The 13,176-nt window shown below is 33.1% G+C and overlaps 2 protein-coding genes and 1 long non-coding RNA gene across 3 annotated transcripts; all 3 read left to right on the top strand.

The window, feature by feature from the left end:
• Positions 1-834: 834 nt before the first annotated feature.
• On the top strand, positions 835-2,025 carry LOC107892903 (putative F-box protein At3g23970). Its single transcript, XM_016817922.2, has one exon. The coding sequence runs from the start codon at positions 835-837 to the stop codon at positions 2,023-2,025; it is 1,191 nt and encodes a 396-aa protein (XP_016673411.2).
• An 859-nt stretch (positions 2,026-2,884) lies between these two features.
• On the top strand, positions 2,885-4,460 carry LOC107891530 (uncharacterized). Its single transcript, XR_005918087.1, has 2 exons — positions 2,885-3,117; positions 3,223-4,460. It is a non-coding gene; the product is annotated as an uncharacterized lncRNA (long non-coding RNA).
• A 6,129-nt stretch (positions 4,461-10,589) lies between these two features.
• On the top strand, positions 10,590-11,826 carry LOC107891531 (NAC domain-containing protein 90). Its single transcript, XM_016816364.2, has 3 exons — positions 10,590-10,800; positions 10,889-11,181; positions 11,270-11,826. The coding sequence occupies exons 1-3, from the start codon at positions 10,647-10,649 to the stop codon at positions 11,507-11,509; spliced, it is 687 nt and encodes a 228-aa protein (XP_016671853.2). The 5' UTR covers positions 10,590-10,646; the 3' UTR covers positions 11,510-11,826.
• The last annotated feature ends 1,350 nt before the right edge of the window (positions 11,827-13,176 follow it).

The following is a 13,176-nucleotide window of genomic DNA, read 5'->3' on the forward strand; positions in this document are numbered from 1 at the left end:
ATTCAATTGCAGGAATTTACATAAAGTATTTTAGTTTGATCTGTTTGCTTGCTTGGGTCGATAACATCTTGGTCAGAAGGGAAACTATTAAAACTTCAGAGGACAATCATGAATGAGTAATTCAGATCCTAAAACCACCACCTTAAAATGAAGTTTACTTGGTATTTTTGGGAGTTGGTTTTCAATTTTTTCAAGTCTTACCTAATGACTTGGCCAGCAAGCAAAGGCCATTCTGGACTCTCTCCACTTTTAAGTTGAAATTCCAATGTTGTAAGAACTGAAATAGTGATGGAACTGATCAGATGATTAATTTTTAGTTGAATCATTGGTCAATATAAATAAAAAATTTTGAACACAAATTCATAATTAGTTGAAAAATCGGTTCAAATGATTTACTCTGTTTTTAATTATGTATCATGGATTTAATTGTAATGTAAATGGTAAAGCACCGGAATCTACTGTCCACATAAAATATTATGTATTTGTAGCATTTTTAATTGTTTGTTTATTTGGGTATCTTCTTACCCCGTAGTTCAGGGAACCCTATATTTAAGGAAGCTAGAATTAGAGACTAGGGACAGGGGGAGTGTGATTGATAAGACCATTAAAATTTTAGTTCAAAGGATGGGAAGGATACCATTCTGTAGCAGTCATTTCATCAAACATCAACCACTAACCTGGTAACCATCAACAACCATTCTTTGCTTCTATTCTTAAACTAGATTCTCAAGAAATAAATGTTGATGACGATGATCATATGTCGGACTTCAAATGAAGCTCTTTTCGCTGCTGGGTAATCACACATTTTCAAGCTGATTCTGTGTGATGATCACCATGGCAGAAACTTCCCAAAAAGCATTACAACAGCAAATTTTAATCGATGATTCCAACATTCCCGATTGGCTTTTAACCGAGATCCTTCAACGGCTACCGGTTAAACACATCTTCAAGTTCAAATGCGTCTCCAAGAGATGGTTCATCCTCATTTCTGACCCCTTTTTTGCTCGTCTTTATTCCACCAGAATCAACACATCTTTATCCACATCTCAACCATGGAACCTTCTTTTCCGTTACTTATACGAAGTACGCATCGTTCCATCGAGTATGATCGATACCCGAATCGCCCTGAAACAATCCCAGGATTTCTCATCCCCAGGCTTTTCATTAAACTTCCTTCCGTATTCTAAACATGATTGCCCAATAAAGATCCTGGCATCAAGCAATGGTTTATTACTATGTTGTGAAACCTTTTACTGGCAAAAAAATTACTACATCTGCAACCCACTTATTCAACAATGGATTGCTCTTCCTAAACCACCTAAAGCTATAAAATCAGTTGCAGTTGGTTTCATTTGCAAAGATGGCCACTATGAAGTGATACGGTTTCCGACTGCCCATTACGGACCGTCCAATACTTTACGATTGGAAACTTTCTCCTCCGAGACCGGGAAATGGCATTGCTCGATTGTAAATTGCCCTGTTCTGGACTATTATATCAAAACAGATTCCCCCGTTGTGCACTACAATGGGAGTTTACATTGGCTTGAGTTCCGCCATAGCAAAATAATTACATACGATCCCCACAATGGAACCAACACTGGACTCCATCAAATGAACTTGCCCGATGACAAACAAAGCGAGCATCTCTCCCTCCTAGGGGTGTCTCGCGGTCGTTTCCGGTACTTCGAGGTGACGGATACTTGTTTCGGACCACGTGATCTACGTGTGTGGGTGTTGTCGGATTATGATGCTCAACGATGGTGTTTGGAGTACAGGATTAAGTTCAGTGGTTCTTGGATTGATGAAGTAAACGAATTTATACCCAAAGATAATTTCTATATCTTCCCATTGGCACTCCACCCTCATGAATTTGATATTGTGTATCTGGGATATGGAGGTTGCTTGGTTTCCTATAACCTGGGGACAAGGAAACTAGATGTAGTTCATAGGAACTTTTACTCTCATCAATTGCTGGCTTTTGTCTTCTCACCATGGCCAACAACAATTCCTCAACCATTTTGGTAATACATTAACTACACACCATGTTATTCTATGCAGATGATTGAGTTGATGTTAATTATGTAAATATAAAAAAAAATTAAAATTTAATATATGATTTGCTTAGATACCGGAAAATGACATTAAATGAATTTAAATAATTGATTTGTTTGAGAAATGATATAAAATAACTACTTTATCTCTACTTCTATAATAAAGCTTCAAATTCAAGTTCTAAGGAAAACAAAACTATTTTTTTCGGTTATCCAAAAATGAAAACTACCTCTTTTTTACAACACTATTTTTATGCACTAATTTTGTAACTATAAAAAAAATTTACTTCTTTCGTATTTTTATAATAATAAATCATTTTTTAATTTTTAATTAATTTTCACCCACAGAGCGTCTCAATTTCATATAATGCGCCCTTACTGATAATGAAAGATCCTAACCTAAGTTATATTCTTTATCCATATTTGAAAATGCATTAGATACGTAACATCTCAAATTTTTGATTTGACCCAGATATAATGAATTATTGAGAAAATTGGAAAATTTGTCAAAAACAAAATCATGAAGATAAAATGATTTTGGATTTTCGATGTTGGATTTAATGAAAAGAATTTTAGAGGTGAAAATGTGATGAAAGGACTAAATCACAAAATTTGAATTGTCTGAAGACTAAAATGTAAATTTGGCCAAAAGGGAAAATAACGGTTTTTACTTCCTATTTGACATGAGAATATGAATTAGTATAGTGGAAATTACTTTTGAGACCAAATTGGAAAGGTTAGAAAGTTGAGAGACTCAATCGTAAATTTTCCAATTTTATCAAAAAGGGGTAAAATGTAATTTTCATCATCCTGGTCTTATAATGAAGGTTACAAGGGAATCATGAGAACCCCCATCAACCTTATTTTCCCTTATTTTCCCGCCACTAGCAGTAGCCATTGCTGCCATTTTTCTCTCCTTCATTTCCTCTCTCATTTCTCCATCTTCTGCCAAAATTTCCATTACCCACCTAAATACATTTCCACCAACGATCTCTCAATTTTCAAAATAGGGTTTCATGGGTTTTTGTGTGAGAAAATGAAGATTGAAGGAGAAAGGTTTAATAAGGTAAGAAAAGGCTTCCTACACCTTTAGTTTGATTTTTGTTATGGGTTGCTTTGAGAAAGCATGGAAATATTATATGTTAATATTTTGATTATTTTTTACGTATAGAATGAGGTTTCCAAGCTTGATTAATGATGGATTAGAGCTTATGGAGACATAATTAAGTGTTGTAGAGCATCCATTAAGGTAAATAATGAATTGAAGTTATTAATATGAAAATAAGGTAACAAACATGGTATTTGTTATATGAATAAACATGAAATGTGTTGTTATTGGGTGAATGTGTAACATCCCTAACACCCCTCAGATGAGAACAATGTCATCTCGAATTGTATACATGTTAGAATTTTTGAAGTAGGTAAAATATAAATTACTAATATTAGTGGAGAAGGTAGTTTGATATCATAAGAAATTAAAAAGACTTTTGAATTTAGAGAAATTAATTTGAGGTATTGGCCAAATCATAAATGTGTGAGAAGTGTTGGGCAAAAGTGTGAAAATCAAAAAATATATATAAGAAATGATTAGATTAGATGGATGAGAAAAAAAGAGAAAGTACTAGAAGTGCAATTTAATCAAGAAGGTACAATAGGTTGTGGATGAGATTGAAATGGTACGTGGTCCACTTGTTTGGTATGTTGATGATTAGATTATTTTTAATTAAATATTATTAATAAATTAAAATACAAAATTAAATAGAAAGATGTAGAAAAAGTCTTTCATCATCACCTTCATCTTCTCTCCCACACCTCTTTCATGCTTATTTTAGCCAACTTTCATTTCATTTTATTTTGGTCCTTTTTCCACCGTTATCAACCATTTCAAGCTCAAAACTTCAAATTTCTTCCATAGATTGTTATTGAAATCAAAAGAACAACACGATGGCAAGCTATGCTTCTTTTAAAGTTAGCTTGAGTATATATTTGAGAAAAAAGAAAAGAGAAGTTAGGGATTTGAATATGGATTCAAGGTAAGGATGATGAAGTTTTCTTAAGGATTTTATATTTAGTTCATAAAAAAAACTCATGGAAATAGTATGTGATTATTGTTTGCTGTTTGATATTAAATAATGTGTATGTGTGTTATGTTAATGAAGAGAAAGAGAAGAAAAGTGAGCAACAAGTTGAAGATAAAAAGCAAAGAAGTGACAAAAGAGTGAAGGAAGAATGAAGAAACCCATCCAAGAATTAAATAGCAAGTACTTCAAAAATTTTACTTTACCTAATTAAAAATCTAAGTGAAAATTTGTTTATTTAGTTTGTAACATTTATGGGATTTATTGATATAAGAAAACATTTGTGTATTATGAAATTTATGTGAAAGTGAAGATGAATTATTATAATAAATTAAATAGCTTTTCTAGTGAATTTGGAGAAAAAGGACTAAATTGTAAAATGTATAAAATTTGATAAGTACAATAGATAATAAGATAAATTATTAAGTGAAGTGTTAAGTGTTGATAAAATAAATGTTAAATGAAATTTGATGATTGTTGGTTTCTAAATAGATAAGAACTAAATCGTAAAAAGAGTAAAGTTTGAATTGCTTTTATTTGTTGAGAAAATGTAGTGAAAATAAATATTTAAATGCTCATGTAGACAAAATGAGAACTAGTAGGATATAAATGGTATGGCATTAAGAAATTTTTGTTCGCGCAAGTGATAGTGGCACTTCGGTGTAGTGACAATAGCACACCCTTACAAATAAAAGTGACACTCCAGTGTAAATTATTGATTTTTTTGCATATCTTTGAAACGCACCTCTTGTGGAACCACATTGGCTTAATTGTCTCATATAGCTTCAAGGACAAAAGTGTTAGAGCAGGACAATCTACAACACAAGTGAGATCATGTAACATGTAACAATACAACAAATGACCTATAATGACATTGACACCTAACTAGCCACACACCTACGTAAGGCCCTACATAGATCGCCATGCAACACTACTAGACAATGGATGACCTACTATATAAGCTAAAGTGCATGAAGGAACGAGGTTTCTTCTCCTTTCCTATTATTGCCATCACATTCTTCTCATTTTCTCTTCTCCTTCTCTACATAGAAGAATAAGCAAAATACAAGCATTGTAAAAGTTTCCTTCAGATTGAAAAAGAAGTACATTTCACTAGTATGATAGACTGAACTAAACGGGAAAGGAAAGAGGATAGGGAGGTTTTTAAAAGTGCTTTTAGTTAACCTAAAGTGAGGAAGTTTTACTTGAGATGAATTTACCTAGCAATAATACCTTTGAATTCTAAAGGGATTTAGAACCCGTCTATGCTTATGAGCTAGGAAACCTTATTCTAGTTTAGCCTTTGAGTGGGACAGTCGTTGGTATTACCATTGTTGTTGTAAGATTTTTAAACTCTTTTTACCTCTTTATAGATGGGGACAATACTATCATCCTGCCACTTTGTGGTAATTGTAGTGTTGGTAAGGCACTATTCCTATTGTTGTTGGTGCTAAAATTGATAATAATGTTCTAGAAGTTGAGGAAGGGTCATCTCCTACTGTTAGGTAGCCAATGAAGATGCATCTATTTGTTCCCCCACTTCCTAGCACTACCAACACATCAAAAGGCTCTTGGTGGTTTAGCTCAATTCATAGTACAACTTTCAATCGAGGATCGATGGCAAACAAACCATGCATCTCCATTTTGCATGAAAGTGGTGGATAGGAGGTGCAAGAGTTGGTACTTCGTGCGGTTGGATGATTGTTATTGTTAGGCCATTGATTTTGGGACTACTCTAGGGCTGTTTCTTTTTTTTTTTTTTTGGATTGGCATTTGTTTCATTTTGTCTAGGTCATTATTGGGATTTTTTTTTGTTTTTTCTGTAAGTACTATGCGATCTTGCATTTATCGATGGTGATGTTTGGCATGTCTTTGAAATGAATTACCATTTTCTAAAAAAATCAACACAACATATGTAATTTTATAAGGGCTTAGATTATGTCAGTAAGGTTTACCATACTTCATCCTCTGCCAAATTTGGTGAAGGGTCACGAAATGTTTGAGAGTCATAGAATTTGCTTATAACCAAACATCTCTTAAGATTGTACGATGGAGGGAAAAACACTAAAAGCTTGTACCGAAATATGAGTTAGAAACTACTTCAGACAGAAGGGGATATAAGTTAGAAATTGGTGAATATAGTCTCAGAGTATGTGTTAGAAATCTTAGTTGTTTTTCAAGGTTTGCTTTGATATTCTTCTTTGATTACACACTCTTTAAATTTTATTCTACTAATTTTTAAAGTTTACTCGACGTGCTCAAAAAATAATCTTTGTATATTAGCATTCATCATTAATTTAAAAATTGATATTATTAAAATGATTAATGGTAAACAACAATTAATTAGTATTTCAATTATGAGTTAACAAATACAAATTGAAATTGAAAGAATAAGAATATATATTATATGAATCTTGGATTTAATTTAAATGATTCATTCACTCATTTTAAAATCTAAGACTCCAATAAGGTAAACAATGTAAGTTAATATTTCGATTATGAGTTAATTGAATACCACGACCTCTTTATGATAGTATAAATTCTAATAAAACTGAAAGGATAAAAAAAAACATATATTATATGAATCCTAAATTGAATTTAAATGATTCACTCACTCATATTAAAATATAAGACTCCAACATGGCAAATAATGTTACTTAAAATTTTCCATTATAAGTTAATTAGATAATACAACCTCATTGATTATAGTACAATTTTAATGAATATTAGCTTTAGTTTAAATAATTCATTTACTCTTTTTAAAGCCTAGGACTCCAATAAGTTATAAATGATAAACTATGTTAATTAATATTTCTATTACGAGTTAATTGGATAATATAGTGACAATTAAAGTTTTAATGAAGTTTATGTTTTGCCCTATTTTATGATAAACAAAAGCAAATATATAAATAAATAATAAGAAAATAAATTTACTACACATAAGTGTTTGGCGAGTAAAAGTATCATGGATGCTCTTGTACTAGGACTCAGATTGCATTTTGCCCCATCTACTAAAAAGAATGGGCAAATTAATTCGTGTACATTAGATTAAAATAGCAAACTAGCCCTTTTGTTAAAAATTTAATCCGTTTCTATTATTAAAAATTGGTCATTGCACATCAAGATAAGGTACATATGGGATGCAATGTCTAACTATTTGGTTATTTCGATAACCATGTCAAATTTTAACAATAAAAATTGATGAAATTTTTAATCGAAAGAACCAAGTTTCTCTTTGAGTTAACATACAAAGACTAATTTTTCCATTTTTTAAGTAAAGGGTAAAATACAATTTGGCTTCTAATACAGACTCCTCCATGGTACTTTTACTGTGTTTGGCTATTAAGGAAACATGTCTATTAAGGAAGGTTTGAAATGAGCAGATAAATACAAGAAAGACAGGGAAACCAAAAACGAAGAAAGAGAGGATGAATGAGAATTAAGAAAAAAATTAAAAAAAAAACCAAGAAAAAATTGACAGCCCCCCACTATACCTACTTTTTACCTTACTCGTCTCTTGTTTCCTTTGTAATTATGACTCTAATCTTTCATGTAACACCCTCACCCGACCCACTTACCGAATCTGGGTATAGAGTGTAACAATAAGATCTGGTTTGGATTTATCCATAAATTTTAAACTTAACTATTTAAACGACCAACTTTAATACTCATAAATGAATACTCTTACAACAAAAAATAATAAATTAAATTAAAAGTTTATTATTACAATATTTTCGGACTATGGGGAAACCGTTTAGTTACAACATATTTGACCCTCAAGGCGAAGCCTTTAAGGTACCCCTTTCCTATGTGCATGGCACTCCCTGACGATGATCCTTGATCTATCATGGGCTAACTGGGTCCTTCCTCAAGTTCCTTATCAAATCCTGCACCCACAATTCAAAACCCTTGTAAGTTCAAACGAACATAATTTCTTTACCACAATACTCGAAAATAGACCATATCTTGCATAGGTTGTTAAACAGAAAAGAATCAAACGCACTACTCCTTGTTCAACTTCCACCTTTCTTTAATGGAGGATTGATCGCTGAGTGATTGTTACTTGGCCGACTCATAACCATTCCACTAGTTTTGGTGGGTTCAAGACAAACACCATCCTTGCAGAGTCTCACTTTTCCTTACACACCTCCTATCATAAATATCTTTTTAGTTTCATTCTGGCTTACCAATGACATAATTGCGATGGATAGACTGATATTCTACCCGTAAGGCCTATCTACTCATAAGGCCTTCTAGAAAAGGGCTATGTTGCATTGGACAAGCATTTATAAGAACACTATGAGTATTAAAGCACATATATCAACATGGACAAGCTCTAAGGGGTTTCAAGCTCTCCAAGCTGTCATGCCCGAGCGAGCCATCCCTCTATGTGAAGATTGGACTAAATCGGAACTTTCGAATAGTTTTTCTTTATGTTGATGACGTGATCTATGCGGGAATAGATATGAAGATGGTTGAAGATTTTAAAAGGGCCATGATGGAAGAGATCGAGATGTCTGATCTCGACCTTATGAAGTATTTTCTCGATTTTCAAGTCAAGCAACCAAGTGGCGAGATTTTTATTTTGCAAGAAAAGTATGTGGAGGACCTATTGAAGAAATTTTAGATGTCGACTTGTAAACTGGTGCCTATGTCAATGGCACTTAATGATAAGTTGCAGCAAGAAGATAGTGGAGAGATGGCTGATGAGAACTAATCTACAGCAGAAAGAAGAGGTTTCGACTACCATATTCTGTGATAATATGTTGACAATCGCGATGATAAAGAATCCAATTCTTAATGCCTGAAGTGAGCACATTGAGCTCCATCATCATTTCATTCGAGATTTGGTGAACAAAAGAGAAATTTGCTTGAAGTTCGTCGGGACCAACGAGCAGCCTGTAGATGTTCTTATGAAGCCTGTGTCGTTGGAGAAGCTCGAGAAGTTTAAAGACTCAATGAAAATTACAAATTAAGGGGGCGTGTGGTAGATGGATTTACTCGCCCCTTGTAGAATAAATCGCAAAGTTGTCGCATTCTTCTTTGTATTCTCCTTCAATTGCTTCTTCAGTTCTTCTACATCCGATTTGGACTCGACTTCATATCCTTGCTCCACCAAGTCCCACAATGCCTCCTTAATATCAAATCAATTCCTTAGTTAAATATAATCTTTGGTCTTCTATCCTCTGTTTTCTCCAACAACACCCACACTAGAATTTGGATTGACAAGATTATCGACCAAAGGAGTATGTCCTGTATCAAAGATGGTAGAATCTCTCGAGTTCGCCCAGGAGTAGAAAAATCACTAGTATCAATGAATGACAAAGGAGCCTGTGAAGTGCCAGGAAAGAGAAAACCATTAATAGCCTCCTTCATATTTATTCTAATAACCATTAATGTCCATGATCAGGATACACAAGATAGAGTAGATTGATCATTTGGAGGGGTGTAGCCAAGATACCATGCAACTGACGTACATGGAAAAAAACCCAGAACTTTACATTAGTTATTAAAAGTCTCTTGCTAATTTAGAATTTATCATAAAAATTATTCATAAATTTTACAACTTATTTATTTTAAATTATGTAATTATATAAACACAAAAAATTATATTTATAAATTCAAATAACATATATAAAAATAACATACATTGAGGGCATTCTAGGTATTTGGCCCTCAATGTTTGATTTTTTTTTTTATGATTTGGCACTGGGATTAAGAAAGAAGAAAGGAAAGCCTAAAAAAGATAACATCATATTTAGCCTCTGTATTTTATCATATCTTCTAATAAGTTACATATATTTTGAAAATATCTATTTTGGTACCTAAAAATTTTTTTTTTGAGTGTTTTTAAAGTGTGTCCTCTTCAAAAAAGTTAAATTGTGTATTTAGCCTTTGGTTAATAAAAAAAAGTATTTTTGACCTTTCCTATATTTTTTTAATGAAACAAATTACCATATTTAATTTCAGCTCTTTTAAGCTAAATTTTTTAATTTTGATTTTCTCAAGTTTTATAATCTTATTTTTTTTTCTACAGATAATTACTAATTTTTTGTCCTGATTTAAAAAAAATAGTAGTTAATTTTTAATTTTACCTTTAATTAAAAAAAATTTATTACTCAAATCACTGCACACAGTCCAATTTGAACTCATGGATTGTGGGTCACGGCCTATAGGGATTGTTAATTTTATTTTTTTAATTTCTACTAGATGAACTGCATAAGACTCCTAGCAGTTGACTTTTAATTATTAGAAACTAAAGGATGGATCTGTCTTAAATTGACCTTTGACTGCTTCAACATCAGATTTTCATAGGATATCTTGGATCCGTACAAGACGAGTGAAGTTTTATCATAGGATATAAAAGAACAATATGTTGGCTGTAACCGTGTGGAATCCACAGCTTCTTTTTCCAAATTTACTCGGCTAGCAAGCTATTTAAACCAATTTCATTTACATGGAAATCTCATTAATTCCAACACACAACACGTATAGATCAGCTACGTACCGGTCAGAGATGGAGGTGGCCATCGGTTTTCGCTTCTTTCCGACGGAAGAAGAGTTGGTTTCCTTCTACCTACGTAACCAGTTACAAGGCATGAGACAAGATATGCACCTTGTTATCCCAGTCCTCAACATTTTTTACGACCTTGAGCCATGGGACCTTCCAAGTATATATATATACACTTTCTTCACTGATCACACCAACATGAAGAATCCCACTGTAAGTAGGTAACCTTTTTTTGTTTATGGTTGCAGAGCTTGCTGGGGAGCTTTGTAAAGGAGACGTGGAGCAATGGTTTTACTTTACACCAAGACAAGAGAGGGAAGCTCGTGGGGGAAGAGCTAGCCGAACTACAGCTTCGGGATATTGGAAGGCGACGGGGTCTCCCGGCTTTGTCTACTCGTCGGACGATCGAGTGATCGGGATGAAGAAAACAATGGTCTTTTACAAGGGAAAAGCCCCAAATGGGAGGAAAACCAAATGGAAGATGAATGAATATAGAGCCATCGAAGCACTGTCCGACCCATATGTGTCTGCTCCTCCTAAGGTGAACATATGAAGATTTATATTTTAAAACTAAATTCACTACTTTATTTTCTAATCATCGTTTGCTTGTTTACCATTTTTTAATGTAGTTGAGACATGAATTCAGTTTGTGTCGAGTCTATGTTGCATCGAGCAGCTCTCGAGCATTCGATAGACGCCCACTAGAAGCACACAACAATGCTGCAACAACTTCCGGGGGAGCCTCAGGTACTTCACATGCTGGAGGAGACCACTATAATCCAGCCGAGGCTAGTGAAGATGAGTTTTGGGAGTTGGTTAACAATCTTGAAGAACATGCCATAGGATGGGGACAAATTAATGAAATATAAGTAGGCAATCAGCCCCGTTCGGCACATATAACCGAAGAGCATGAACAAACGAACTTGGTAAGTAGCGGATTTGCTTGTTCATACTTGTAGACCAAAGGAACAATACAACTAATAAGCAAGTTCTAAGGAGATCATTTTGTGTAAAATAGGCTTTTGTTTTTTTCTTTCGGAGAAATCCCATAGTTTTTTTGTTGAGATATCTGTCACTGAAGCTTGTGTAAAATGGATTTGTTTTTTTTATTTATAATTTTTTAGATTTTGTTGTGTTGGTTATACCCATCATTTATATGAAAAAAATGGTTCGATTGTTTCTTTAATTTTTTATTGCTTTTCTATGCTATCACTACAACATAATTTTATGAGTGATGGTTAATTCGTCCAAGATTTTGTGGCTGTTAAAATGTCTACAATTATGAATCAAATGAGGTCTTTTGGAGAGGAAACTAGTCAAAATTAGATTGTTGAATCAAGTTATTGAGGAGTTTGACTCCAATGTCTGAACATGTAGTAGCTGCTATTGACTTATCTTTGATGATCTAATGGGTTCTTTACAAGCACACGGACAAGGATGAAAAAAAGGCCCTTCAAGTGAAGTGGGAGTCATCAGCCCAATCAAACAAGTCAAAGAAAAAAAATAACCCGTGACAAAGGTGGTTTCTAAGCCGAAGGTAGCAAGTCTTCTAAAAAGCAATACTACACTTTGAGGAGCGGAAAAACTAGATGAATGTCCAGTGCCATTACAACAATCGATACGGACATATTAAGTCAAACTTTTTCTACATCTTTCTGTTCAAACGGTGGGTTAATATTCTAATTGAATTAATTAAAATATACATATTTTTAACCGTTTATCGAATTAATTTTTTTTAAATACATTAATCGAGTTGAAATATTTTGATTAATTTAGTCGGTTATTTAAATTAACCGAAATTTATATATTTTTGTCTTTTGGTTAAAATAATGTTCATTTTCTTTTATTTAATAGTTTAAAAAATTTTAAATGGAAGTGGAAACAACAAATAACACATTAGAAACACTACATAAGTCTTGAAAACACAAATATTTCGGTTAATTGGTTAATTAAGTTAATTATCCAATTTCGAACCGAATTAATCGATAACCAAAATTCCAAAAAATCATTAATTGACCTTCGACAGAACTAAATTCGACCACCGAGCGATTAACCGAATTAGATCAGTTCGATCAGTTAATTTAATTTTAACCGAAATGTGAACACCCCTATCTATAACTAAAAATAAGAGGTTTCCTCTTAAAGTGTTTACTACTAATCACCGTGTTCTTATTGTTATAGGCACTTAGATTTTGAAGGTTTGTAATTAAAATTAAAAAAGAAATGGTACACTAGTAGAATTAACCATGAGCCAGGCCGAGATAATATAAATTTTTAGGTCTTTTTTTCAGGCATAGTTCCGACCTAAAAAATGGTCCTAAAATTAGGCAGATTTGAGCCGGGCTTGAGCTAAAAAATCTTACCCGAAACTCGACTCTTTAAAAAACAGACTTCATTTTTATTGAAACTTATTTTTTAAATCTATATTTTTATCCAAATCCTCCCACTCTTTCGTCCAACTTTCGAAATTGAGAGGTCCCGAACTCATAATCGAGTTTATACAAGAGCTACTTGGGTTGCTTAAGTTGAGGGATGG

The sequence above is a fragment of the Gossypium hirsutum genome, chromosome D09 (genome assembly GCF_007990345.1).
Source record: "Gossypium hirsutum isolate 1008001.06 chromosome D09, Gossypium_hirsutum_v2.1, whole genome shotgun sequence".
Lineage (NCBI taxonomy): Eukaryota > Viridiplantae > Streptophyta > Magnoliopsida > Malvales > Malvaceae > Gossypium > Gossypium hirsutum.